The sequence below is a fragment of the Psammomys obesus genome, unplaced genomic scaffold (assembly GCF_907164565.1).
Source record: "Psammomys obesus unplaced genomic scaffold, mPsaObe1.curated_primary_1811, whole genome shotgun sequence".
Classification (NCBI taxonomy): Eukaryota; Metazoa; Chordata; class Mammalia; order Rodentia; family Muridae; genus Psammomys; species Psammomys obesus.
Window position 1 is genome coordinate 5236852 of NW_026596131.1, and position 23821 is coordinate 5260672.

Below are 23821 nucleotides of genomic sequence, written 5' to 3' on the forward strand. Positions count from 1 at the left end.
GATGTGGGATGAAAAAAACATGTGTCCTCATTACCCCTTGTTAGGATTGGGCAGCAGAGTGACACGGCGGGTCCACAAATCACGCCACGAGACTGATTCCACGTGGGAAGTTTTATTAACAGAAGGGGGAAGGGTCGCAGAGACTGTCTCTGGGTAGGGTGGGAGAGAGGGGGAGAGAGAGAGACAGAGAGAGAGAGAGAGAGAGAGAGAGAGAGAGAGGAGGTGGTGTGAGTTCTCTTATAAGGTGACCCAGAGCATGCAAAGGTGGTTTCAGCTGGTCCGCAGGTGGGAATTAATTCTCTCCTTCCACTGTGTGGGTTCTAGAAATCAGACTTGGGTTATCAGGTTTGATGGTAGGTGCCTTTGCCCACTAAGCTGTCTCTCTGACCCCCAAGAAGAAGGTTCTGACAAGAACAATACTATTAAGTCTCCTAGGGCTTTTGAAACCATTAACTTATTTTTTTCTTTAGTAGTCTAAAATCACGCCTCCCATTTACAGTCACTGAGCACGTATGTCTATTATTTAATCTTCACCACTCTTTATATGTAATGACTCCCTGTTTTACAGATGAGACAGGCAAGGAGGGGATCCATCAACTGAGTTCTTACCAAGTCCCCCACTGTAGGCCATTCCTTCTCCGAATGAGGGACAAACAGCCAGTGATCTACCAGGAGTCACACTGGTTTAGAAGGAACAGTGGCTGAGCAATCTCTCTAAAGGAGCTTTTCCCATTTCAGCTCAAGCAGTCACAAGCACAGGATTCCTGGTCACATCTTTAGCTGCTTCCCCTGCCTTCTGCTGCCTGCTCTCCTCTACCGTTAGATCCTGGAAGGGCAGCAGAAGGCTAACTCTGAAGCAGAAGAAACCTGGCCTGTGAGCCTCTCTTGTAAGTCTCCTAATACCATCATTCTGACTCAGCAGCTGCTGCCTTGCCCCAAATCCTTCCTCCTTCACTGTCTTCCTTAGCAGATGACCTGGGAGTCTGAGGGATGAGCCGATGACATTATTTGCTACAGGAGTCTTGTCACAGACTGACAAAAGCCACGTGGACCATTTCTGAGCACCCCTGGATGAGCCTTTGTGGCTGAGGGACAAATACAACCAGCTGACGTATTCCATCCCGGCATTTTTCAGTGAGGCAAAGGCCAGCTAAGCAGGCTGTGACATGTGACAATACCTGAAAACTCAGCCTGCGAGCCAGCCAGAGGAGAGTGCTTGCCGGAAGTGGCAGGTCCAAGCCTGCTAACCCAATGTTCCATGGGAACTCTGCTCTCACCAGATTGGGAGCAGATTTGAATTTCCCTGGGGAAGCAGAACTGTGTCTAAACAGTTCTTGTTTCTGGAAAGAAAACCAGCACCTCTCATCTTTCAAAGGGACAAGAGAGGCAGGCATGGTGGCATACACCTATAATCCCAGTACTCTGGTGGCTGAGGTGGGAGGATTTTAAGTATGAGTCTGGCCTGGGCTCCATAATAAGACCCTATCCTATATTAAGGGGGTAGGGAATGGGGACAGTTGGAGAGGTGGCTCAGTGAATAAGGAAGTTTAAATCCACAGCTCCCATATTAAAAAATAAAAAATAAAAATCTGGGCATTGCTGAGGTGCCTACCAGGGTACAAAAGGAGGTGAATATCCAGATCTTACTGGCCAGCCAGTCTAGCTGAAATGGGGAACTTCTGTTTCAGTGAGAGACCCTGTCTCAACATCCTGCTCTGCCCTCTGCATGCACACCAAGGGAGCAAGCACCTACACACACACACACACACACACACACACACACACACGCATGCACGCACGCACTCACAGTAGCAGAAATAAACAAACGAGATAGAGTGAGTGACATGTTTTGGGCATTCCAGAGTCTCCGATGTACGGGCAGGCCTGTGTGCAGTGCTGTGGAAACCAATAGCCTGTGAATGGGCCTGATGCTTCAGAGCAAGGTGTGTCTATGCTCGCTGTGTCTTTGAACCTCTGACCGAGAATGAGCTGAGGTTTCAGCTGGTCATCCGCAGCTCATGGATGCTTTTTAGAGGCTGAGAAAAATACAACCAAGAATTAAAGTCATGTTTTCCGTTATTAACAACAACAAACAAAACCACCCACCGTTCAATTCCACATGTCTAGTTTCATCTAAATCTTTCCACATGAGAAGCTTATTCTGGGAAGGGCCACAGCAAATTGCATTACAGAAACAGAAACATTGCCTTTTGAGACCTGACTCTTGCTAAGTGAATAACATATGGGGTTTACATCCCAGGTAAATATTGCCATAAGTCTGTCCTTTTTTTTTTTTTTTTTTTTATTCCTCTGTCAGCCACCTGGAACATTTTACAAACCAGAGCCTGAGCTCAAAGAAGGGAACATTTTACTAGAATCAGTCTAACAGCTGGAGGACTTCAAGATGGCAGCCAGCCTGGAAGGGGCTGGAAAAACAGACAGACCAACCCACAAACAGGACTACAGAACACTACAGTGTCTTCAAGCTAAATACAGTTAACGTCTCAGGCTTGTGTTTCACACACTAGGAATTCTGAGCAATAGGGTTGTTTGGATGTTCCAGAAAGGGCACTGTGATAAGAGTCCAAGTAGGACCTTTATGCAGTAACCCCCAGTTTGGGGATAAAGGGTTCAAGGCCAGAGGCTGGGGAGATAGCTCAGTGTCCAAAAGCAAAAGCACTCGATGTACAAGCTGAGCGTGAATCCCCAGCACCCAAGAAGTCAGTGGTGGTCTGGTAGCCTGTAACCCCTTTGCTGTGAGGGGTAAGACAGGAGGATTCTTGGTTTTCACTGGCTGCTAGCCCAGCTCCAGGCTCACCGACAGACCCTGCCTCAAGCGCTCAAGGGAATAAGGTAGAGGGCCATGAAACAAAATACCCAAAGCCCTCCTCTGGCTTTCACATGCGTAAGCACAGTTGTGTACACCTGTACATGTGTGTGCATGCAACACACACACACATAATAAATGAAATTCAAAATCATCCCAGGCTACACACAGAGCGCAAGACCAAGCTGGTCTTGAGACCCTGTCTCCATAACCAAAACAAAACCAAAACAAAACCAAAACAAATAAACAACCCAAAAAACCCAAAACAGTGTGTGTGTGTGTGTGTGTGTGTGTGTGTGTGTGTGTGTGTGTGTGTTAAGGAGGTAGGGAGGAGGCTGGAGAGGTGGTTCAGTAGTAAGATCACCTGTTGCTCTTGTAGAACTTATAACTTCTGTTCCAGAGTATCCAATGACCTCTTCTGACCTCCTCAGGTACCAGGCATGCATGTGCAGTACATATATACACGCAGGCAAGCTATTCGTATACATAAAATCAAGTTCAAATGCTTTAACCAATTAAGTGAGACAAACAACAACAACAAAAGCTCACGATCGGCTAGTGCTGCCATAGACCCTGTCTCATGCCCTTCTTCTCCCCACCAATCAAAATAGGGTGCTTCCAGTTCTGGCAGGCTCTACAAATGGCCGCAGTTAGTGAAACTTCGAAGGAGTCATTTAAGCCTTTCCTCCTGGCAGCCTCTTGCAGTAGCCAAAGAACAGGAGGCTGGGCCTGAGTGTTCCTAGTCAGGCTATTGTGAGTAGTGAATGCGATAAAGTAGGTCAGAGTGCTTGCAGGCATTTTAAACATTACACACTGCAAGGCTTGTGTTAATGTGTGTGTGTGTGTGTGGGGTGCACTCAGGAATTCCCTATTCCCTTCCTTTCCTGGAAGGGAAAGGGATACAAGAATACAAGAGAAAAATTCATGCCTGCTTTATCTGTAAGAAAGGATTATAATCCAGCTATCTTACACTGATGGTGAGACGGCAGAGTTGTGCAAGGCCAATGCTGGATGTGTTACTGTCCCCATTAGAAAATTAACCCAAGGCTTAACTACCAAGTGATGTGACTGATTTTTAAATAAACACATCTAAATGGGTGTTGCCCCATCCTGACTCTAAGTAGTCACCTTGGCAAGCAAAGCATTTATTTAAATTATATTTGCCATCATCATTGAAAAGAAACTTTTTTTTTTCCTAACTCCTCTTTGGAACTGTTGCTGTAGCCTCTGGCACATTCTTTTGAATATGTCTGAGGGTGACACATTTTTGTCCTTTGTGGATAATCCTGATTTTTGTAAGGAGGCCAAAGTTATTTGGCACAAAGACTAGTAAATAAGCTAAGCAATACCGTTTTTTAAAAATTAAAAATAAACCATGACTACAAAACATAAGTCTTCCGGCTCCCAAAGGGCTGGGAGTTGAGTTTGAGGGTGACAGCAGACTGGAAGGGCTCCTTCCTTCATCTTGCTAAACTTTGACCTTCCAGAAAGAGCAACGTTTTAATGCAAATGTTCAAGTATTCCTATCATTGTAATCCAGCTTTGGGGGCAGGGCAGGCCCAAACCACTCTTGCATATGGATTAGCTGGCTGGCCACAATATCCACCTTTCCAAGGAAGTAATATTTGGATTTGTTAGAAACAGCATCCAGCAGGTTCCACTCTAACAGGTAGACCCCGCCCTCCCTTAGAAGTTAGGCTCTTTAATTTTTGCCTAGGAAAAACATCGTAACTGAAAATAATCACCATTACAACGACGGTATAAGCAGAGGCAGCTGCTACAGTAGACTTTTGCTTCTGTTGCAAACCACTTAAACTGCATTAGTTTAAACACAATGGCACTTCCATTCCTGGCAGGTTGCACACTGTAGCATTTCCATTCATTAGATGCTACACAATGGCCCTTCCTTTCATTAATGTTACAGACTGTGGCACTTTCATAACTTCAATGACAAATGATACCAAATATCATTTGTGTAACATATCTCTTCCTTAATACCCCCCCTTTCCCTCCTGTGGTAAGATTCACCTAACTACAAGAAATCATTTGGCCATTTTCACATATGCATTCCAGCACTTGGTACATTCACCATTCTCTGTCACCATCACCATTATCTGGTTTCCAAACACTTTCATCACCCTCAAAGGAAATAATCCATTAAGTGCTCACTCCTCATTCTTCCCTGCTTCTCAACTTTCTGGACACTTCACAGAAACCAAACCATTCAGTATGTGCCTCCTACCCAAGGGTAATATTTTCAAAATTGATTCTCATAACATGTATCACTCCCCACCACCGCAGCCATGTGCTTGTGGTGTATGCTCACGGGTGTGGACAAATGAGTGTGCATGTGAGCACACATTATTCATTGAAGCAGAATCTCTCACTTGAACCCAGAGCCTGGTGATTTAGCTAATGGAGCTAGCCAGCATGCTCTGGGAATCCTGTCCCTGTCTTCTAGGCCACCATGCCCACCTGGCTTTTTCATGGTCTGAGGGATCAGACCTACAGCCCTTGTGCTTGTACATCAGGCACACTGAACCATCTCCTCAGCCCGTCTATCAGTACTTTTACCGTTTTTATGACTGCTTTTATCTGTTGTTTGGATGCATCACATTTTGTTTAGCCATTCACTCACCAACGGGCCTTTGGGTTGTTTTAAGTCTTACTCATTTCATTTATTTTGTTGTTGTTGTTGTTTTTTATCAGAGCTGTCATGAACATAGGTGTCCAAGTTTTTGCCTGAGCAGCATTCTCTGTTCTCTGGGGGGTATGTACCTATGAACGGAATTGCTGGGTCATGTGGCAATTCTATGTTTAGCTTTTGAAGAGCCACTAAACTGACTCACTTTTTGTGCTTATGATTTACAAAGTGACTTGATCACCAGTTTCAAGCAGGAGCCAAACCCCAGGCAGGGCTTTAAATGTTTCTTTTTCAGAAACCTGGATTAGAGCAGCCAGGCTCAACCCAGGCCAAAATTTTTCCAAGATGAGGTTCCATTCAGGACTTTGAACAGCCTCTCTGCTGTACTACATGTCCCAACAAGAACTAGCCAGGCAGGAATCCCTTCCTGCCTCCTAGGCATCCTTGCTTTTCCATTATGTTGCGCACACCTCAGGAAAATGAATCTAAAGCATGTATTTCCCTCTTCTGTTTTTGCTAGAGAATTCAGATTAGGACCTGGAGATAACTCAGGGGATTGTATTCTCTGCCTGTTCTGGGTAGAAGCTAGCCTTCTCATGGACCCAGCACAGGACATCCCTGACAGTGGTCAAGGCTATATGGAGAGATCATCCATCCATGGCAGACTTTTGTCACACATCAGGCCTGACTCTAGCAATCCACAGATGCTGGATGGGAGCTCAGCCCACTTCGCAGCCGGTCTACTGTGGGCTCAGGTCCACTCATGGTCTCAGCGGGTATAACAGGAGAGAATTCCTCCACTTCGGGTATTGTTTACAGCACTCTTGAGTCTTGAGGCTTCTCAGTCACCAGCCCAAACTGACAGTAACTGATGGACTGACTTAGAGCGCTAGTTTTAAAAATTTAAACTTGTGCATGGGCCTCTCACTGTGCTGACCTCTTACTCTCAGCTTCCTAACACACAGGAAGTTCCCAAGTTGCACCAGCCAGGACCCAGGAGCAAACCGTTGAGACAAAACCAGACAGGCATCAACCGCCTTTCCCCTTTGAAACTGACAAAGAATGCAGAAGTTGGCTTCTGAGGTCCTTGTTACAGTCACTCAGATGTCACTTGTCACGTGTGTTCTTCATGACTCTTTTCAGGTGTCCTGGCCTGATCTACTGTTAAGACAGAAAAAAAGAAAAAAGAAAAAAAAAGTCTCTTGCCAGTCATATCCTCTGTAATCTGGCAGGAAACCTAAAATGTGCCTGCTGCAGTCCTAGGCTGTTTGCTTATCTGCTTCCTTGGGAAGAATGTGCATCACAGTGTCCGGTTTAGGGGGATTTTCACCATGACCTCACCCTCTCCACCATTCACTGACCTCAGCAGGCATTACCAAATGCAGCTCGGGAGGGAATCCACATCAGTCGGCCAGCCACAGCGACCTTCCTAGCACGTCTCACGTGAACATCAACTCCAACTCTCCTCAAACCAGGGCAGGTTAATCAATAGTGCCCCGAGTTGCTAGAGAGGGGTGTTGATCAGTAATGACATCTGACATCTATCTAGTCATCCTTCTAGACCCAGGATGGTTACCATGGCAAGGGAGTCGCTGCTAATTAAGTGCACGAGCTTGGAGTAAAGCGCTTCCCTGTAATCTCAGCCGGAGGACTGCCGTAAATACGGTCTCAAACAGGGCGCGCGGAGGTGAATGCAAGCGAGTAACGACGGGAACGGGTGGTGGGAACAGTAGCGCGAAGCAGACCTAATAGACAGTGTCGGGAACCGGATTGCCAGCCTCGGCGCTCCTGGGAGCCGGTCGCACTAAAGGGAAACAGAAACTCTGGCTCCGCAGGCGCGCGCCCCGGCCCGGCCCACGTGCCTCCGGGCTCCCCCGCGCTCTCCGCGCGCGCTCCGGGCCCCAGCCCGTTCGGCGAGCGCGTGACTCGCGCCAGACTCCCCCGCCCCAGCGCGGCGTGCCTGCGTGCGCGCGTCCGCGGCCCGCCGGGCGCGCGCACGCCCAGAGGGCCGCCGCCCCTCCCCGGGCCCGCCCTCCTTCCCTCCCACCCTCCCCGGCCGGCGCGGCCCGCCCTGGCGAGTCAGTTCTCGGGTTCCCTCCCTCCCCGGGCGCGCTCGGGCCGCCGCCGCGCTCCCCGCCCTCCAGCCGCCCAGCCGGAGCCGCCCGCTGCCGGGGGAGGAGGTGGAGGAGCCGCAGGGGCCCGCCGAGGCGGCGGCAAGATGGCGGACTTCCTGCCGTCGCGCTCCGTGCTGTCCGTGTGCTTCCCGGGCTGCGTGCTGACGAACGGCGAGGCCGAGCAGCAGCGCAAGTCCAAGGAGATCGACAAATGCCTGTCGCGGGAGAAGACCTACGTGAAGCGGCTGGTGAAGATCCTGCTGCTGGGCGCGGGCGAGAGCGGCAAGTCCACCTTCCTGAAGCAGATGCGGATCATCCACGGCCAGGACTTCGACCAGCGCGCGCGCGAGGAGTTCCGCCCCACCATCTACAGCAACGTGATCAAAGGTGCGGGGTCCCGGCGGGGCTCGGGGACCCGGGGACCGCAGGGGAGCCGGGCCGGGCACCGCCCTCGCCCGCCGGTTCCAAGTCTGAGGAGACCGGACCGGACCAGATCGGGCGGGCGGGCGAGCGAGCGGGTGGGCGCGCCTCGGGCACCGTCCTGTGCGCCGCAGTGCCCTGGTCCCGCAGATCCGGGACGCCCGGCTGTCCCCGTGCCACCCCGGGGAGGGTCACGGTCGACCCCGCACCCCGCCGCTGGCCTCGCCCCCTTCCAGAGGGAAGTGCTGCGAGCAGGGTGACTCGGGGCAGCGGGGCACCTTGTGTCCTCCCCGCACTGTGGCGAGACCACCCATCAGCAGCCTCGGGTCTTACACCCCCAAGCCTTCCCTCGTCTGCCTGTCCCCGGTGGGTGACCCTAGTAACCGGATCTGTTACCCTGCCAGCCCTGGGCTTCCTAGGCCACCTCTTAAGCAAGTTCTGGAACGGTCGCAAGGAGGAAACTTTTTTTTTTTTTTTTAACCCTGAGACTCTTGTCAAGGGCATAGAGTGACAACCTCCAATACCTTTTGGGGGCAAGAGTATGAAACTCGCGTTTACTGAACTGGCATCAGAAAAGCCTATTAAAAAAAATTAGCGCGAGTGGTTTTATCGCCTCAGTGCTACAGGATGTTTGTAATCACGGTTCAATATGTTGCACACTTTTTTTCCCTAATAACTGGGGACAGGAGAAAAACGACATCACTTCTAAATGCTTGAATGAATTTATGTTTAAGTGTAAAGACCCTTTGGCTTAAAAGTCATAAAGTGACCGACCGTACAGGAGAAGTCAGGCAGTGAATATGTGTTGTGTTGGTCCATGGGCCTTACAGATACGGTTTGACAGTATTTTAGAATTAAAATGTTGTTCGTAAGTGAAAAACGCACGAAGTCTATTGCTTAGTGTTCAAATAAGTTGTGGAGGTGGCTTTTATTTTGTCATTTAAAAGAAACACCTTTTTTTTTTTTCCTTTAGTGTCAAGTGTCTCCTACATTAAGAGACATTGGCAGAATTGAGGCACAGCCCTCTGAGTGGTTAAGGAGTCCCGCTGTTTTATCTAGGACTTGGAAGCAAACTTTTAAGATTGTAGGTCTTTTCAAGGAGTTGGCTTTCTTTTCTTTCTGTCCTTTTTTTTTTTTTTTTTTTTTTAAGTGGGTTTTTGTTGTTGTTCAGGAAGTACATAAGCAAACTCCTTCATGTCTCTCCCCTTCCCTGCTTCAGGATTTCAAGTAGGGACAAACTAGAGAGGGAGGCTTTGTGGGCCAATGATGGGAGAAGGCTAGGCCAAGAGCTCACAGCCATGGCTCCTACTTGTACCTCCGCAGTTAAACTGTAAAGGATAATTGTATTTAGTCTGCCTTAATGTTTAGTACAAAACTAATTAAAGTCTCTTCTAAGGCTGTAAACTGTACCTTGCCAGCCCTTAATTGAAGGTACCTTTGTATCCTGATACAGTTGAACTTAAAGAATTATGTTAATGAATAGACTCAAATGTTCACTGTGAGTAGGGTAAACCACCTGTTTTTCAATATACATTGGGCCTAAGAATTACTTTGAGCATTATTGTGTGATCCCGTTTAAGTTTAACTAGCCATCTTATTTTCTTGAGTTGGCATTGAAAGCAAAACAGTTGTTTTTTTTTTTTTTTTTTCACATATACAAAGCAATGACTTTCTAATAACAGAGGTAACCGTCTAGTGGTAGGAGTGTTGAGTTTGAACTAACCTGTGTACGTTGAAGCCTGTCTGTATCATGTTGCAGTTAGTTTTCTTTATGTTAACTCTAAAGCCAGTATGTGACTGCACTGATTTGAAGCTTGGCCTGGGCAAGCTTTGAGTTCCAGCGCGTCCTAGAAGACAGTGTTGGTAGGAAGCCGTAGTGAACCGATCTTAGCGGATACCAGGCTGTCTTTAGCCTGGCTTCTTGTGAGGCAGAATTATTTATTTTTTCCATCTCCGGTTTTGACTGCCTTCTGCACCAGAAATTATTTTATGAATTGCAGCACATTAAAATCCTTCCGAAAGAGTGCTTTTGTTATTAATATTTACTTTTCAAGGCTTCTAATTTTAAGACCATGAACAATTGTTTTTTAAACCTCTGAGAAGATAAAGGTTTTGTTTTGATTCTGGTCTCCATTTTGGAAGCAGGGGTTCTGTAATAGCTAAAGAAATTAAGGAACCAATACTGAATAGCACAAGGGCGAAAGCTTCGGGTGGTGTCTTAGTGATTCTTCCTCACGCTTTTTTTCTTTTTAAACAAAGGTATGAGGGTGCTGGTAGATGCCCGAGAGAAGCTTCATATTCCCTGGGGAGATAACAAAAACCAGCTCCATGGAGACAAGTTGATGTCGTTTGATACCCGCGCCCCCATGGCTGCCCAGGGCATGGTGGAGACTCGAGTTTTTTTGCAGTATCTTCCTGCTATAAGAGCCTTATGGGACGACAGTGGCATACAGAATGCCTATGACCGGCGTCGGGAATTCCAATTGGTAAGACATTTGCGTCTCTGAAATGTGTTTTTATTTACATATTTTTATGTTTTGCATTTCTATGTGTGCACGTGGGCACATGCCTACCACATAGCACATACGCGGATGTCAGAGGACATCCTGTGGGAGTTGGTTCTCCTCAAGCATGTGGGTTCTAGACATTAAACTCAGGTCCTCAGACTTGGTGGCAAGTGCCTTTACTTGCTTAGCCACCCTGGCCCTGAAGGGTACTTTTATTTAATAACACATAGCAATGTCTGGCTTGGCACACTCTGACAGACTTCCACAGTATACTATATCAGTTCAAAAATGCAGCCTCAGCCACTTGGTTAGCTGTGTGCTTTTTACTAAGCACAACTGAAAAATAAGGTCAGCTCTATAGATTAGTGAAGCTGTTTTACTGGTTAGAAAGTGAGGTTGTAGTAACCTCAGCTCATTCTAATTTTCTTCTGTTTAAAAATTATCTTTCTTACAACTGTAGTAGCCATACTCTTCAAAAATGGTGACCTTTTTCTTATTTTGAGAATAAAAGTCCAGTGAGTGACTCTGGTTGTCCATATGTGCAAGTTAGCCTTTGAAGCACTCATCTAATGACCCAGATGTTTGAAACAGAGAGATTGGAATAATTATTTTTCTTGCTCTGGAGACCAGGCTAGCCTTAAACTTAAGTGCCTCTTCTTTCTCTGCCTCCTAAATGCTGGGAGTACAGGCACAAGTCCCTGTGCTAGCTAAGAGACTAAACTCTTCAACAGTAAAATACTCTTTAAAATATTTCCTAAAAAAAAAAAAAAAAATACTAATTTTGTGCTCTTGTTTCACATGGGAAATAATTCCATGTTTTTTCCTCTTTATGTAAGAGATTATAGAATACTTCACAGGCTGGTATGCACCCCTGAAGAAAGAGTAGGGAGGTAGATCTAATCAGGGGTTAAAGATGCAAACATGAGTGGGTCTTGGTGGCTCTTGCCCATAACCTTAGCCCCTTGAAAACTGGAAGCAGAAGGATCACAAGTTCTAGGGCAGCCAGAGGGACACAGCAAGGCCCTGACTAACAAAACAAAGATGCAAAAGCAAGAATTGAGATAGAATTTTTAACCAAATGTTTTATAATTTAATTGTGAGCACTTTGATTGCATTTGGCTCTGTTTGCTGAAGACCAGAAAGGATCCATCAGCAGGAGTACCGTGGCCAGTGTGCAGTTTAGATCTGAAGTACTTTCCTGTAATGTAATTAAAGTAAAGGGACAGTTAAGAGTAAAACTGCTTAGGAAATTGTTTGATGATGTCACTGCCATTCAAGCGATCCTCTCGGGTGTGGCTACACAAGGATGTACAGCCACCAGTCTTCCTTGGTACTGTCTATAGTCAGTAACAGTCTAGGCTCTTCTAGAAAAGTTACCAGAAAGATTTATGATATGTTTTTGCAAACCCCATATCTTATGTTCCTTAGTGTGTCATGTATTACATGCTGGCCAGTACAGTTGTATGCATTGTGTCATACTCTCACTGAGCGTCTGGCAGCAGTATATATAGAAAACTATGAGTCTAACTTGATAAATGACATTCATTGAGTCACCAGATTCTGCTTAGCGTTGACCTTTGGTCCCTATTGTCATTGTATTTTCTGTAGATTTGCTTGCTGTCCACATATCTCTTCTCATTGCTCTCTTCTACCACCCTCCTTTAAGGGGTTTAAGGGTAGCTTATTATCCTTGTTAGTTTGTTTTCTCAATAGACACACTTTCCACTGTTTTCTCAGATGTTTATCTTCCCAAGGCCAGGGAAAAAACAGCACTATACAGTAAACAATCAGTACACCCCAGTGAATAAATGAACAACAGTGTGTCCGAAACTTCGCTGTGGGAAAGAAACTTCTCTATCTATTCTAAGCCTATCTAACTGAAGTTGGGATGCCACTGACAGCTTTTAGTCTGTTCTTTCACATCTTAGTCTAAGATCAAGGTCTGTGTCATTATTGAGAAAGGTGCATGTATATGTTTCATTTAACTAAGAATAAGCAAAACCACTGATGAAGACCTGTGGATTCCAGAAATAGCACCTCCCAGCCCCCGCCGTGAGAAGTAGAGGCACAAGAAAAGAGAATAAAGTGACATCTACTTTTAAAACTGAGCAAGATTTTACTACTGTGAGTGTCCTTTCAGCACTGTCCATAGTTTCTGGCCCATGGAGGGTACTTGATTATTGTATGTTTTTTAATGGGGCGTGGTGTTTGGCACTAGGAAAGCACGTTGCCTGTTTAAACTCTTCCTTGAAGTCACTGTCAGATGACCAGGTGCTGTCTTTTCTCCTCTAGAAGGTTTGATAAACTCATTCCCTTTCTTTTTATGCTGTTCTTGTTCATCTTAAACTCCAAGTGATCTTCATGAGATAACTCAAGAGAGCTCTGATGGTTTCCCCTGCCTGTAGAATGTAGCTCTCGTTGTAGATAGCAGCTGCAGTTAGCTTACCCATGATTTCAACTGGAGACTTGATAGGAAGCTGGACATAACTGTATAACCTCTTAATTCCCATGTGTCCTGTTTTCCTTTTCTCTGGCCTCTTTATAAAGTTCTTCTGCCATGGTTTTTCTGGGCTATGTGTATTCATTAGATCTTTCTTCATTTAGAGTAGCAGTAGTAATCAGATTTTAAACTTTTTTTTTAATTAAATTTTTTAAGAATTTTTTAAAATGTGTGTTTTGGCTGCTTATTTGCATAATGCCTACAGTATAAGCTCCCCTCATCAATGCTTAAATAAACAAACAAATAAGTGTTTTTAAAAGTTTTGTATTTCAGCCAGTGGTTGACTATATTAGACTTCCCACTGTAAATTGAAATGAGAAAAATTACTGACATTTTTAGAGATCTTTTGTCATCTTACATTTTGCTTAACATAAATAAGTGCCTTTCGGTGTCCAGACAAGGGATAAGGGAAGCAACACTGCAGCAGAACACTCATTTGTTAGTTGTAATTTCCGGTGCTAATACGATTTTTCTCAGCATTTTCCATTTCTGGTTAGTTTCCATTGTGGGTAAACTAAATGGCTTACGTGGAAAAGAAAACAATCTCAGCATCACATTGCTGCCCAAATGTCAGGTGCCTTTCTGGTTGTAAGCTAGTGTCCAGAGCGATATGTCGGAAGAAGTGGTCTCCTTTAGGTACTTATATTGGCTGTCAGCTCATGGTAGCCTCCCACTGTGCTTGTATGGCATCATGTCTTTTAAAAATTTCTCAGATGACAGTGGCTAGGGCTTTTGGTAATGTGGATGGTGGCCTAGGTGAGGTTGACTGGGTGGAGGACTGACTGGATGTGATACAACTGGCAACACAGTCAGACTAACAACTGCCTGGGAGTCAGCATCGACTAGTCTCTTACTTCAATTTACAGTTACAGTTGAGCAGTATAAGCAACACTGGCCACAGAGAACAGGACAGGGTGTGTGACAGCTTCCTAGCAGGGGCAGCTTCCTAGTTTCTGTAACAGTTTAGCTTTGTCAGCATTAGTTCAGCTTCCTGCAATGGCCAGTCTGCTTGTGCAGCTCTTGAAACCAAAACTATTCTCCTTGTTAATCATTCATTGTCCCTTCAGTGGGACTTGAGTTTTCTTGCTCAGAAAGTACGGTTTGTGCTGGATGATAGCTTCACTTCTCTAAGCTGATACAGTTATGGTGAAGGCAGGTTTTCCTGCACTCTTTGTAGCAAAGTAACCATTTTGCTTCATGAGTGGTCTTTTAAAAGGAGCTGAGTCTCAACTGAGTAAAACTAGGAACTTGTGTCTTGGTAAAATATTTTTATCTGTACCATAGCACATGTTAGAAATAGAATACCTTCTGAGTCTTGTTGATTCTTTAACACAAATTTGGATTTGCTTTAAAAAGTGAGGCCAGGCATGGAAGTATTCTTCTGTTTTAATTACAGTGCTCACAAGGCTGAGGCAAGAGGATCTTGGATTAGAAACCAGTCCTGGGCTGCATAGTTTAAGGGTTGTATTAGAGACCCAGGACAGAGCCAGGGAGATATAGCCAGTAATCCTAGGGGTGTCTGGGCACTTGATGCATTTAAAGGGTAGTGCCTTTTGCATCACCTTTGAGGCAAACAAAATTACTGGTAAAATAGGCTTATTAAATAAGTGATGGAGTGAGGATGCACTCATGATGAGAACTGGGCTTTAGTTTCAGAATTCTACTTTGTGTGCCGACCTACTCTACAAAAGTTTATGAGCTCACTTTAAAGAAAACAGCAGCCCAAGCACTTCTGGATGGACTGTTCCCATTCTCCTTTTACAAATAGGCCAAAGTTTAAACAAGCTGGGGGTGTCTGTTATTTTTCTCGAGAGTTGATTGATAATGCTGATACCTATAATTCCTGTGTAGCACCTTCATGTCTGGGACAGCCGCTTGTTTTTCAAGTCACTGCTGCATACATCATCCCCTAGTTCCCCAACGACAGACAGTGACAAGACCCTTGCTGTTCTCACTCACAGAAAACGTGAGGCCCGGCGCAGGTTCCATGATGCTTTGGTTCGTTTCATAGAATTCATAGATGACAGTAGACTATGAAGTGGGAATCCTGTCTGTGGACCCCTGGTCCGTTGCTCCTTGTCCTTTCATTGAACCATTGTGCAAGCACTAAAGCAGTATGTCCTGGAACAGTTGTCTTTTCCTCTCATTCATGTGAAGACTCCCTCTTTTCGGACTCCCTCTTCCTGAATACCCAGCATGCCTGTGTTGATGTCTAGCACATTGTTTTTGAGCATGTGGAAGATTTTGTTAATGTTTGGCATTGCAGTTATATTCACGTTATTTCTTACATTCTGAATGTTCATAATGTTCCTATTTATTCCCTTTTAACTCTGCTGACTAACTCACAGCTAGGATAGACGTATTCTTAGATGACATTGATAGTGAGCTTGCCGACTCAGTGTTCATTGTGTGCATGGTTTATCTGGGGCAGGCTCAGCTTGACGGTTCCCTTCTATGAAGCTCACTGTGATAGGAATTGTCACTCGAGGTGCTATCTTTTCTGGAAATGTCACTCGCTGCACATTAGTGCCTATTTTCTATCTGTCTTCCATATTTGCTTTTGCTTTGGAGAGAGTTTGGTGAGGTAGTTATTCTTTCATATTTAATTGTTCTTTTGGAAAAATGCATCCACATGTTTTTTGTTGGGACACCCCCAGGCTGGTCTTGAACTTGTGATCCTCTTGGTCAGACCCCTGAGTGCAGGGAGTACAAGCTTATCACACCATGACCAATTCACAATTTTAAATCAGTGCAGTGGGCGAACTTTCTCATCCTTACTGTGTCTATAATGGACATTGATCTCTTGGGTAGAATTTCTGTTGATTTATTTTGCTTGTGTACTTGGCTATGCTTTTCTTCCTCACACTAGTTGAAAGTAGTTAACTTTGACTTTTATGGTAGTTAATGTGATCCTTTGAGGTGGTTTCTGGCTGGCGGGCTAGAAGTAGAGCAAGGAAGCTAGTTAGCCAGTCTTCCCTGGCTGCCAGTCTCTGTGTGAGCTAGGGCAAGGCCCTCAGTCTCTCCAAATTAGTTTCAGTGACTATAAAATACATATGACTATGGGATCTGTTACCTGTTGTGAGGATTACATGGATCCATGTAAGACGTTAGCATGGTGCCTGGTATCATTGGCAATGTTATTATTAGATGTTTATATTCCTTACATGACATGTGTGCCCAGGTAGCTATCAGAAGAAGCACTGTAAGCTTGGATCGCTTTTACTCTTCTGAAATTGATTGCTAATAAAGCAGTCCTGGATTCTGAGTAAAGCAGAATATGTGATATTTCTTGATAGACCATGTTCTCTCTAAGAGGACCACACATCCAAAAGAGCTGAGGTGCGCGTTGGTCCATTGGCTCTTGTGTTTGAATAGCACCTTGCTTGCTTTTCAGAGGAGAATATTTCTGTGTGTGCCTGTGTGAGTTATGTACAAAATGTGTACACCACGTGCACATAGGCGGCCACAGGCATCGGAGCGAGGGCGTTGGATCTGCCGATTTCAAGTTACAGGCAGTGGTGAACTGCTGTTGGATGCATATTTGTGAATGGTTTTAAAAATAAAATCTTTAATCCTAAAGAATCAAATGTGATTAAGGCTGAATATCCCTTGTCTGAAATTCCTGGAATCAGACATGTTTTTGGGTTTCAGATTGTCCATCTTTTCAAGTACTTACATACATATAGTGAGGGATGAACCCAGGCCTACACGGGAACTTCCCTTGTGCTTCACATACACTTTGTGAGCATGGCCTCAAGAGAAGTGTACAGCTTTTTAAGTATGCCTGTGTTTTGACTGAGACCTGTCACAGGCCAGGCATGGAATTTTCCACTTGTGGCATCATGTCAGTTTGTGTAGTAGAGATCTTAGATTTCAGATGCTCATCTGGCATTAAAAATAAAATGACTGAATAATGAAGCATTGTATAGATATTTGGTGGAACTGACTCACTGTGAAATTTCTAGTCAGAGTTATGTAGGCTGGAGACTGTTTCTGAGAAGCTCTAGCTGTGTAGAGAAGGACTCAAATCCCTGTGCCCTGCTGGAAGTGTGCTGGGGTTGTTGGTACAGGTGCAGGCGCCCTACTTGCCATCCCATTGAATGCCTTCTCTCTCTTCCCCTTCCTCTTTCCTCTAGGTGCCCTCCTTATGGCCCTTTACAGGCACACAAGCCTACCCTTTCCTGCTCTGCCCTTTCCCTGCCTGTGACTTGGCAGAGATCCCTTGAGTTCCCAGGTTACAGAAAATAATTAGCCTTCGTTTCCAAGGTTAAAAAAATTCCTTATACATTCTTATTTTTTCAATGCTTAGTGTTAAAAATGCTTTTATGTTGCTTTTTGTGGCATAAACAGCATTTTGTACTAGAATAACTTAAATTAAAACATTAGTTTAATTGAGAATTTCTACTTTCTCTTGATAAAGAAAAACAGATTTCACATTTGTTCTCCCTAAAGAAAAAGAAAACAGCTATTGATTGTAGCACCTAAAAACAGTATTAATAAATAAAATTTCTCTCCTGCCTTTACATACCCAAAGGTCTTTGGGTTCTTTGAACGTGAGTAGTTATATTTAGTTTGTAATTATATTTAGTTAAGGCATTTCTTTTTTAAGAAGAAAAAGCTGAAATGAATATGTGGAGCTGGGGACTTTTATTTTTTAATCCTGGGGTACTGTTTTCTAGTCATTGAGTAACCTTTTAAAAAATATGTGTATGAGTGTCTTATCTGCATTTATGTTTATGCCCACCTACATGCATTGCACATAGAGGCCAAAATAGGGTGTCATTCCTTGAGATAGGAGTTTTAGATGGTCAGTCACCTTGTGGGTGCTGGAAATTTAACCACTGAGCCATCTTTCTAGCTTCAACTAACTAAAAAATTTCTTCTGTGAATTTCTTCCATCTCTACCTTGCTGCTCTTGTTTGTTTTCAGGTAGGACCTAGCCCAGCTCAGGCTGGCCTTGAAATGAAGTTAAGGATGTTCGAACTAATCCTGACTCCTTCTACATTGGTGATGGGAATATAGACATGCACCACCCCCTGACTTACTTATTTATTCATTCATTCATTCGTTCGTTCATTCATTCATATGGAGGGAGTTGTTGCTTGCATTGTGTGTTTTTGCAGCATGTACTTGCCTGGAGCCCTCAGGTTTTGGGTCTCCCGAAACAAGCTACAGATGATTGTGAGCCAATTTGTGTTGCTGGGAATCAAACCTAGGGTCTTCTGGAATAGCAACCAGTGTTCCTGTTTGCTGAGCCATTTCTTCAGCCTTTATGTATTTGTTTGTTTGTTATTCATTAGTTTAGTGTGGTGCTAGAGATTGAAACTCAGCCTTGAGTGTAATGGACAAAGTACTCTACCTGGAACTACATCCTCAGTGCTCTTTGGGTTTTTCTTTGCTTGGTTGTTTTTGTTTTTGTTTGTTTGGTTTGTTTTTGTTTTTTGTTTTGTTTTGTTTTGGTTTGGTTTGTTTTTTTTGAGAGAGGGTCTGACTGTGGCCCAGTGTGGCCTAGAACTGGTAAACCTCCTCCCTCAGCTACTGTGCATGGATCCCAAGTGCTTTTTGCTTATTTTGAGACAGAATCTCACTAAATTTCCTTTTGCGATAGGGTTTTATCCTCTAGTGCAGACTGGCCTGGAACTCACCATGTAGCCCCGATTGGCCTCAGATTCACAGCTATCCTACCTCACTCAACCCAGTGTTGGGTTATGGGTGCAGTAACCACATCACTCAAAATTTGAATGGCCCTGAATTTAGTATCCTCCTACCTCAGTCTGCAGAAACTAGATCTTCAGGTGTGTTCTCCCAACTTTAAATTTATTTGTTCATTTTTTATTTTGTTGGGGCTTTTTTGTTTTGTTTTTATTTTTTTGAGACAGGGTTTTTCTGTGTAGCCTTGGCTGTTCTGGAACTCAGACCAGGCTGACCACAAACTCCATTTCTCTGTTAAGTAAAGGAAAGATCTGTGGACATTACTAGTAATGAGCCACTGCCCACGTTTTCTAGGTTGCTGGGGCGGGTTGCATGTTCTTGCCCAGCTAGCGCTGTCAAAGTAGGCCTGACAAGCGAGGGAATGTGTATAGACGTGCTCCGCACAAATGCCACAGCTTCTCATCCCTATGATGCCTTCCAGATTCAGTTTCATTGATTTTTGTAAACCCAAATAATCAAATTCTGTATATTCACAAAGGTGCAAAATACTAATTATCCTAATCAAAAATACTGAAGAATGGGCTAGAGATATAGTGCATTTGCCTGGGATGCAGAAGGCCCTGCGTTCAAAGTCACATACATACACAGACCTGAAATGAATGATGGGATAGACAGTTCACTTAGAAATCTTGAAACACAAATGATTTGCTACCTTTTTTTTTTGGGGGGGGGGGGGGTTGGTTTTTTGAGACAGGATTTCTCTGTGTAGCCTTGGCTGTCCTGAACTCATTTGGTAGACCAGGCTGGTCTCAAACTCACAGAGCCTTCCAGAGTGCTGGCACTAAAGTCGTGCGCCACCACTCCCCACATGATTGGCTACTTTTAACTTTGGATAATTTGCCAGGCTTGCAGTGAAACTCCTAGTTTCCTTCAGCTTTAGCTCTGGTAAGTGGCAAGTTAAAGTGCCGCAGTGCCAGCGGCAGGCATTCCAGCTGTAGGACAGAGAGGGTAACACTGAGTGACTTTTTTTCTCCTTTAAAAAGAAAGAAAAAAGGCTGTGAGTGGTGGTGTATGCCTTTAATCACAGCATTCAGGAGACAGAGGCAAGAGAATCAGATTTCTAAGTTCAAAACCACCCTGGTCAACATAGGGAATTCCAGGATAACCATAGCTACATAGTGAGACCTTGTCTCAAAAAAAAGATCTTCCAACCCCACCCAAATTCACTTGTCTTAATTAGGGTTTCTGTTGTTGTGATGATCTTTTTATGAGGAATTTTCTCAATTGAGGTTCCTTCTTCTCAGATGACTTTTTCCTGTGTCATCTTTACACAAAACTATCCAGCACACTACTCAGTGTTTGTTTGTTTGTTTGTTTTTTAAGATTTATTTATTTTTATGTAATGAGTGCTCTATCTGCATCCACATCTGCATACCAGAAGAGGGCATCAGATCCTAGTATAGATGGTTGTGAGCTACCATGTGGTTGCTGGAATTGAACTGAGGACCTCTGGAAAAGTAGACAGTGCTCTTTAAGCACTGAGCCATCTCTCTGGCCCAGTACCACCCAGTTTTAAAGTTGATATTACAGTTTAATTAGAAAACCAGGGTCCCCCCACTGTACAGTATTTTTACATTTGACTTTAATATGTAATATCTTTTTAAAATGTATATGTATCTTTTAAATTTTTTGATGATTTATTTAATTTTATATGTGCATTAGTGTGAAGGTGAAAGATCCTTTGAAACTGGAATTACAGACAGTTGTGAGCTGCCATGTGGGTGCTGGGAATTGAAGCGAGTCCTGTGGAAGAGCAAACAGTACTCTTAACCACTGAGCCATCTCTTCAGCCCCATATATGTATGATATCTTAATCTGATTTAAAAGTTTTGTTTTACAGCAATTAAATTTTTATCAGATTATGTGCTGATGTCTTTTTATTTCTTACATAGTAGCCATGTTTTATTTAAGAGATAAACATTGAGTTATATGTCTGATGTTTTTGTGTGTGGTGTGTGTGTCACATGTGGGGGGGTGTTTGTACATGTGTGCAGGTATTAAGGTATGGAGTTATTACTTTAAAATTGTTTAGTATCATTATAATCTGTTTTTTCCCCCGTCTCCTCTAATATGGAACTAAAAAGAAATGTAAAAAGCTGATGAGGTTGGGAAAGTACTGGGTAACAGAAAAGCAGGGTGCAGGTTCATTCCAGTTCTGTGGGCCCACCTGGCAGTCATGCAGTCACATGCTATTGCACACCTATTGAGACAGGTACCAGTCACACGCCGTTGCACACCCATTGATGAGGCAGGTATTGTCTGGTAGAGGACCACATAAAAATAATCTGTGTTGGTGACAGACCTTAATTAGAGTTACCTATGGTAAATAGACAGGCATATGTAATTACACATACTATGGGTGTTCCAAATGAAAAGATTAGTGGGCAGCAAGACACCAAGAATTTAGTCCAGGGAGTTGATATTTATTTAAGACACCATAGATTTAAAAAGTGTCATCTAGGCAGAGGGGGTGAGTTCAGCAGGCAGAAGGAGCCTGTGTGTGAAGTTGGAAAAGCTTGTTGCTTATCAGAAAACTTGTCCAGTGTCAGTGAGGACAGAGCATGCAGGGGCCTGACCAGGCGGAAGAGGCTGGTGAGAGCGGCTTACTGTCAGACCTGTATTCCTTATTGAGGTGTTGGGCATTTCTGAATGCAGTGGGACCACCAGAGGACCATGGGCAAGACGCAAAGGCTGTTGTGTGGATAGCCCTGCTCCATGGCCGGTCGTGGCTGCACTAGTTGGGCAGGGAGAGCTGCAAGAGGAGCATACCTCCGTGTAGGTGAGACACTGCAAAGTTTGACCCTGAGAGATGCTAGAGAGAGAGGCTGGGACTGGGGGAGACGGTTGTGAACTTTTTGTTCACAGTGTATGTGATTTCTCATAGTGTAAGGGTGTAAAACAAGGCTGCTCATAATAGAGTCTTAAGGAACCTCGGCATCTTTTGAGAATGTTGAGAGGCAGAAATCTCTATTAAAAAGAGAAGTGCTCTGGAGTGTACTGGGAGACTGAGGCAGGAGGATTGCCTGTTTGAAGTCACCTCATTACATAGTAAGAACATGTCTCAAAAAAGCCACATATATTTTTTAAAGAGAAGAAAGACTGCAGGAACTGGGGAAAGTGCTCTGAGGCAGAACAGTGCAGCCTGTCGGTGAGGAGCTGGCAGCAGGAAGGACTGCGTGCTGCCGGGCAGGTGACACGGGGAGGGAGAGGCCAGACTGGAAGTGCCTGAGGAGGGAAGCGGGGTGAGGAAGTGGAGACTATTCACTTGAAGTCAGGCTGACTATTCTCATTTCCCTTTTGCAGTACTTTCAACCACCTGGCGTAGCAAGTTGTGGTTTTTCAGACCTTTTTAAAGTTCAAACAGATCTTGTTGTATTACCCAATATCTTTGAGTAGCACTCTCAAGAAGAGTTAAATAGGAGGTAGTAGGCTAAATAAGGGTTGAGGGTATAGCTTAGTTGGTAAAGTACTTACCTAGTATGCCCAAAGCCTGGGGTTGCCTCCCAGCACCACATAAATGGTACATGGTAGTACCACAATTGTAATCCTAGCTCTTAGGAAGTACAGGCAGGAGGATTAGTTCTCATCCTCGGCTTTGTAACAAGTTCAAGTTCAGCTTGGCACAGATGAGAGAACTGTGTCTCAAATTTTATTATGCTAAATAAATACAGAAAAGTTTTTCATTTTGTACAGCTGTTCCTTCATATCCTTGGGTCTGGCAACCAACCCCCTGGGATAACAGAGTCTTAATGTGCAGTCTTTGGTACAAAATGGTGTAGTATTTGCTTATAACCTAAGTACAACCTGCCATGTGCTTTAAATTTCCTCTAGCGTACTAGTAATACCTCATACAATGCAATGCTGTGTAAGTAGCTATTGTACTTAATTTTTTGTTTCAGGAATAACGTCAATAAGAAAAGAGTCTGTGTGTTCAATGCAGATAGAATTCTTGTTTTGCTGTGTAGCCTAGGCTGGCCTCTAATTTGCAACCCTCTGTGTGCCACCATGCCTGGCTCCAGATAGAAACTTTCTTCCTGGTATGTTCAGACTGAGATTTTTGGGACCCAGAGATGTGGAACCTGTGAATACAGACTGTGCTTGAGAGTTTTACATGTTATCACTTCCTATTTAGTGAAGTGAGGTCAGGAATGAGATCATTAGATACCTGTTGCCCTTCGGTTCTTCATCAAGCATGTATTAAATACTTGCCATTCATGATATGTTCTGGGCCTAGATGACACCCCAGAGTGAATTGCTGACTTTCCTTACTGGTAATTCTCAGTCGTAGTGGAGAGGACTGTAACAAGTAGTGGCTGTGGACAGGATTCGTGCTGTTATTCACTGTACCGTTTGCAGCATTTATATATATACATCTTAGAAAGGACCTCAGAGAAATCAGGGAGTTCATGATTCAAAGCCAAGGCAGTAGAGCTCCATAGCCTGTGACTGGTACTCAGTTCCATGCTTTTTTGCCTCCCGTGCTAACAGAATTAATTAGATCATGACTTGGAGACAGGAACTGATGTGACCAGATACATTTTGAGCTAATTTGCACATTCGGCAGTATTTGAAATATTTTCAGGTCACCTTCCTTTGCTGTCTGATAGGATTCGGGGATGAGACAAATAGGCTGGGTGGAACTTCACTGTTGGCAAGAAAGCTTAGGAATACGGAGTCAGCACTAAACTGGGAATAAAGCCATCTGGATTTTCCTGTCGCCTGCTTCTCTTTTATTAGCTAATGTTAATTATTGTGCAGTGTTTAAATCTGAGGATTTGTAGTGTATCATCTCAGAGCCAGATGTCCAGCTGGTGTGCACACATATAGGGCCTATGGGCTGTAGGGATGGAGACCGCAGGGGGCTGAACCAGGGGAGGGTTCACCAGGAGGGTGTGTTAGGGAGCTGCATGTTTGTTCTTTTCTTCCCTTTCTTCCTGCCTGCCTGTAGTTGAGGTCATTAGTTTTTGGAAAATGAAAAAGAGAAAACAGCTAATTTAGTATTGAAAACTTAGAGGTTTTTTTTTTTTAACTTTGTGAGAGACAGAGACTGTGTGTGTGTGTGTGTGTGTGTGTGTGTGTGTGTGTGTGTGTGTGTGT

At 44.2% G+C, this 23821-nt stretch overlaps 1 protein-coding gene and 1 long non-coding RNA gene across 3 annotated transcripts in view; one reads left to right on the forward strand and one right to left on the reverse strand.

Annotated features, from left to right (window-relative positions):
- Window positions 1-111: 111 nt before the first annotated feature.
- On the reverse strand, window positions 112-7884 carry LOC129665637 (uncharacterized). Of its 2 annotated transcripts, none has more exons than XR_008718406.1 (3): window positions 7822-7884; window positions 3192-3301; window positions 112-2036 (listed from the first exon to the last, which is right to left on the reverse strand). It is a non-coding gene; the product is annotated as an uncharacterized LOC129665637 (long non-coding RNA). The 2 variants fall into 2 exon arrangements; XR_008718405.1 differs by lacking the exon at window positions 7822-7884 and adding an exon at window positions 6833-6961.
- The window catches only part of Gna13 (G protein subunit alpha 13), a 40539-nt gene continuing 24279 nt past the window's right edge, over window positions 7562-23821 (forward strand). Inside the window, exons 1-2 of the mRNA XM_055592433.1 lie at window positions 7562-7972; window positions 10265-10491. Coding sequence (XP_055448408.1) covers window positions 7690-7972; window positions 10265-10491 — 510 coding nt within the window. The 5' untranslated portion in view covers window positions 7562-7689. The remainder of the gene's footprint in view (window positions 7973-10264; window positions 10492-23821) is intronic.